At 35.8% G+C, this 4,290-nt stretch overlaps 1 protein-coding gene across 1 annotated transcript in view; it reads right to left on the reverse strand.

Moving 5' to 3' along the window:
- LOC108688691 (mitochondrial sodium/hydrogen exchanger 9B2) overlaps window positions 1-4,290 on the reverse strand; it is a 21,558-nt gene that overhangs the window by 6,707 nt on the left and 10,561 nt on the right. Inside the window, exon 3 of the mRNA XM_018195036.1 lies at window positions 3,544-3,808. Within this exon, the coding sequence (XP_018050525.1) occupies window positions 3,544-3,808 (265 nt within the window). The remainder of the gene's footprint in view (window positions 1-3,543; window positions 3,809-4,290) is intronic.

A 4,290-nucleotide genomic window follows, 5' to 3' on the forward strand; every position in this document is an offset into this window, starting at 1 on the left:
TATAGATATATCACCGAAATGGGATTGATAATGCGTATGACACGATAATGATGACACTAAAACGTAACGAATCGTACTAATGACAATCATGCGTGTAAACGGAAAACATGATTGGAAAAGTCAGATTCTGATATCGAGCGATATTAATACCCTTTCATAACAAATTACATTATGCATAATGTAAAGAGAGTCACAAATAGGTAATGATCATTTACCGAATCACCGATTCGTTAATAATGCAAATATATTTAGAACTCTCTTAATATTTAGCTTCGTGATGCTATATTATTCAACGTATAATCTTCATATAATATTAATGGCATCGCGGAGATATTTCCGTGAAACCGTTATATAAAAAATAACAAACTGAAAAAGAAAGCATAGCAAACGATTTCAAAGTGTTCATCTTAAGATACGAGATTTGGTTTACATGTAGTTTAATGAGAATTTTTTATCGCCACACTGTGGAACGAACAGAACAGATTTCGAGCGACTTGAAAGTGATTAAGAAACGCCTGCACGAACGTACGATAGACTAAAAAGAATCTTCTTCCGGAAGTAAGACAGGCGATAGAGCGATGCCGGAGGCTAACGAAAAAGAAAAGCTACAAAGAGACAAGAAAAATCAGCTCTTTCTAACTTGGTGTTCATTAGAACGAATAAAACTTTTCTATTCTCTTATTTGTAATGACACAATTTCGGAGATCCTACACTGTTGTTTCATTCTACAGACAATGATGTTTTGCGTTAGCGACTTTTAAACAGAATGAGTAATAAACGGCAAAAAAATAGAGAAAAAGAGAATCAGATTCTATTTATTTATAATATTCTTGATTTATTCAGTTATATTCAATATTCTTCATTTAATTATAACTTGAAAAGGATTCATTTATAAATTAATATGACACAATAACATGCATTGTATAATTTCAAATATAATAATATGAATTCGAAATTCATATATCCTCCCATTTATTCTGTAAATAAATGATAGTTTAAATCTCGAAAGCAATCCATCCGAAAAGTTCCTAAAGAATGCCCGAGATGTTGTCGGTCGACCTAGAAAAGTAATCCGCGGGAGAAAATCAAGATATTTAAGGTCTTACGAAACAAAGACTCTAGGTCTGAAAGAGAATCGAAGAAAAAGAGAGAAACCAGACAAAACGCTATTGAGGATAGTCGACGACACTCGAGCACGATCCTGGCGTGGGCCCGGCCAGTGTTATCGGTGTCACGATAGCTCGTTCGAGGATTTAAGTCCTCCGGCTATCGTGATTCTTAGAGTTGGACTACTTAGAGGAGTAAGAGAAAGAAAGAGAAAGAGAGATAGACAGAGGATACCTAAAGCGTCTATAATGAGATTTTAAGGTTTAAATTTAAGCTTTAAATTTTAAGCTATAAGAAATGATGGATCATTAGGATTGCCATTCGTCCTCTTTTCCTGACATCGTCTCTCTTTTTTTAGAGAGGGAGGAATTTTCTAAAGGCGTCCGGAATAATTATGTCTCTTTAGAAAATTTTCTAAATATTTTGCTTTAACTTCTCTTGCTTCTTTGCATTAATCCCAACCTACAACAGCCATGTGATCGCAATTAAAATGTTTCTTTGACTGATTTACGATGTGGAAAAAAGTAAAATCAGTTGTCTAAACTATTTTTATTAATGTGTATGAATTCTTTAATATACTTTATATTTGTGTATTTATTTATTTATGATTATTTTATTTATTTATTTTGATATTTCAAAAATATGAAAACAAAACACATAAAGATACATTACATTCTGAATCTATAATAAAACTTTTTATTTTAAATAAAAACATTCTATTTATTTTTTCTAATTGCTCTTTGCGCTAAATATTCAAATATGAAATAATAATTGTTCATTGATTGTTTTGATCAACTTTGTTAACTTACACGCATTTTTGTAAAAAAAAATCTGAGGTTATAAGTAAAATGGAATTTTTGGTCTGCAAGTTTTAATTTTAATGTGGTAACACTGGCAACTTTACCAATCATAATCAGTTTTTCTCTTGACATTCGACTATGATTGATTAATTTCTTAAGACTTAAAATTTAAGTTCTTTTACTAACTTAAAATCTCATTATAGATGCTGTTTAATAGATCGCAGCTCGAGATCAGCTCCCTTTCGCTCACTGCGTGTCCGCGTCCCGTGGGTACCAGCGGATACTCGTGGAAATAAGGATGCTCATGAGCTTACACAACTACGATCGGTCAACGTCTGAGGTTTTCCATTCGCGACGCGATAAGAATCTTCGATCTCGCGGTTGACGAGTATTAGTGGCACTGGCCACGAATCAACGTCACGTCGAGACCATCTTCCTCCTCTGGTCGCGTTACATTACGTTCCGCTAAATGAAGAAGTATCGTCTAGATCTTTTGGCTCATGAATATCACATTCGCCGCAATGGTCTTTGTACTCTTCAAGCATCTTCCGCTCCATTTTCCAAGCTGAATTATTTAAGTCCGGTACGTTTCCCTTTGTTTCGTCTTCATCCCGCTGTGCAGACCTCGACCCTATCATGCCGAATATCGCCCTTTACATCACTGCTACGCATCCCGAGTGTTTTGCAAATTCGCTTAATCTTCCGGATGGTCTTCCGACACGCTCGGTAATTAGATCGAGGAGGAAAGTCACGTACGATTGCGTGCAGCGGAATGCCCGCAGACCGGCCTAAATCTTGATTTGGCGATTCGCGAAGCGCAGCATGCGAAATATCGTGCCACACGTATTTGCGAAATTGGTTTCGCAAGAACGATATTCCGCCTCGGCTAAAATATTTCATGGTTATCGCGCTGGCGCATAACGAAAGAAATTTAATTACTCTCGCGTTGCGTTCATTAACATGGAAACTCCTCTAATACGCTAATGTCGAGCGCATCAAACATAGCGGCCGTATATGCTTTGCTATATAAATTCGCTTTGCAGGGATGTATCCGATTAATATAAAACATGAACCACGATGTAATCCAATTATAATCGCGCAATTACGATTAAATATTAACTTAATGACACTCGCGATAATCATAGTCTACCATCCACATCATGTACATAATACTTTTCTACATTTACTTTTCTAAATGCTTCTAGAGAGTGCTCTGTTCTTTTCAATTTTCACATAAATTTTTTAATCGTAGACATCAATAGAATTATAATTACGTTTACGAACAGATACAGGTATGACGAGAAAATATATATCGTAAGATATATATATGATATATATCGTAAGATCGTGGAAAAAGACATCAGTGATGTCAGGTCGGTGCGTCGATAAACGTCTTTGGATGGTAGTAAATCTCAATTATTCTTAAGGGAAAATTATGTTAACTCGCGCCATTTATCATCCGCTTAAAATCTAGATCTAGTATAAATCTACTTTACTACCTAATGCGCGGAAGTCGGGTGAAATTAGTTCCAGAAGACTTATGATCCGTTCTTGAACGAATGAAAGACGAGAAGATTTCGCAATGGGTGAATATTCAAATATTCCAACAAAGGATACCAAGAATAAGTGGCCTTACCTTGGCAACTCCATAACCCTTTGCACGTAGCCTGAAGAGACAAGACACCACGACGGCTGGCGAGACGGCTGCTATGACGCTTCCAAGGAGGAAACCCCATACCCATGGCAAATCCAAGAGATATTTCGTTGACACGGCAATCACTATAGTTTCCACTACCCACGGTATCAAACCCAGCTTCGGTACGGTTACTTTTAACTTTTTTAGAGCAACCGGATCGAGATCCAAGCCTGCTTTGACAAGTATGATGACCAGGGCGATTTTCCTGCAAAGAAGAAAACAATGAAGAAAATATATAACTTGCTTCAGCGCGTGCACAGTATGGCAGGGAAAAATGATTTTGCTGAAGTATTAAAAATTTAACTAGATTCACACACACACGCACACACGCGCACACGCGCACACGCGCGCACACACACACACACACACACACACACACACACACACACACAGATCTGAAGATAATTTCGTTAGAATCAAAAGAACTATCAAAATATGGAGGACTCTCAAACTAATCGCTACAATATTAAAATTTTTCGCTTATTATGCTTAAACGTTCTACATAATTATTTCTGATAAACGGACAAAATTATTTTCAGATCTGTACGGCTGATGGATTTAGAAATTTGTCAAGGAGGAAAAGGCATTAGTGCATGAATTAAACGAAATTATTTTTAAGTCAAATATGAAACGATAGAATATTTAAATTATATTTTAAATTATAAAATTATATTTAAATTATTATTA

The sequence above is a fragment of the Atta colombica genome, unplaced genomic scaffold (assembly GCF_001594045.1).
Source record: "Atta colombica isolate Treedump-2 unplaced genomic scaffold, Acol1.0 scaffold238, whole genome shotgun sequence".
NCBI classification, from domain to species: domain Eukaryota; kingdom Metazoa; phylum Arthropoda; class Insecta; order Hymenoptera; family Formicidae; genus Atta; species Atta colombica.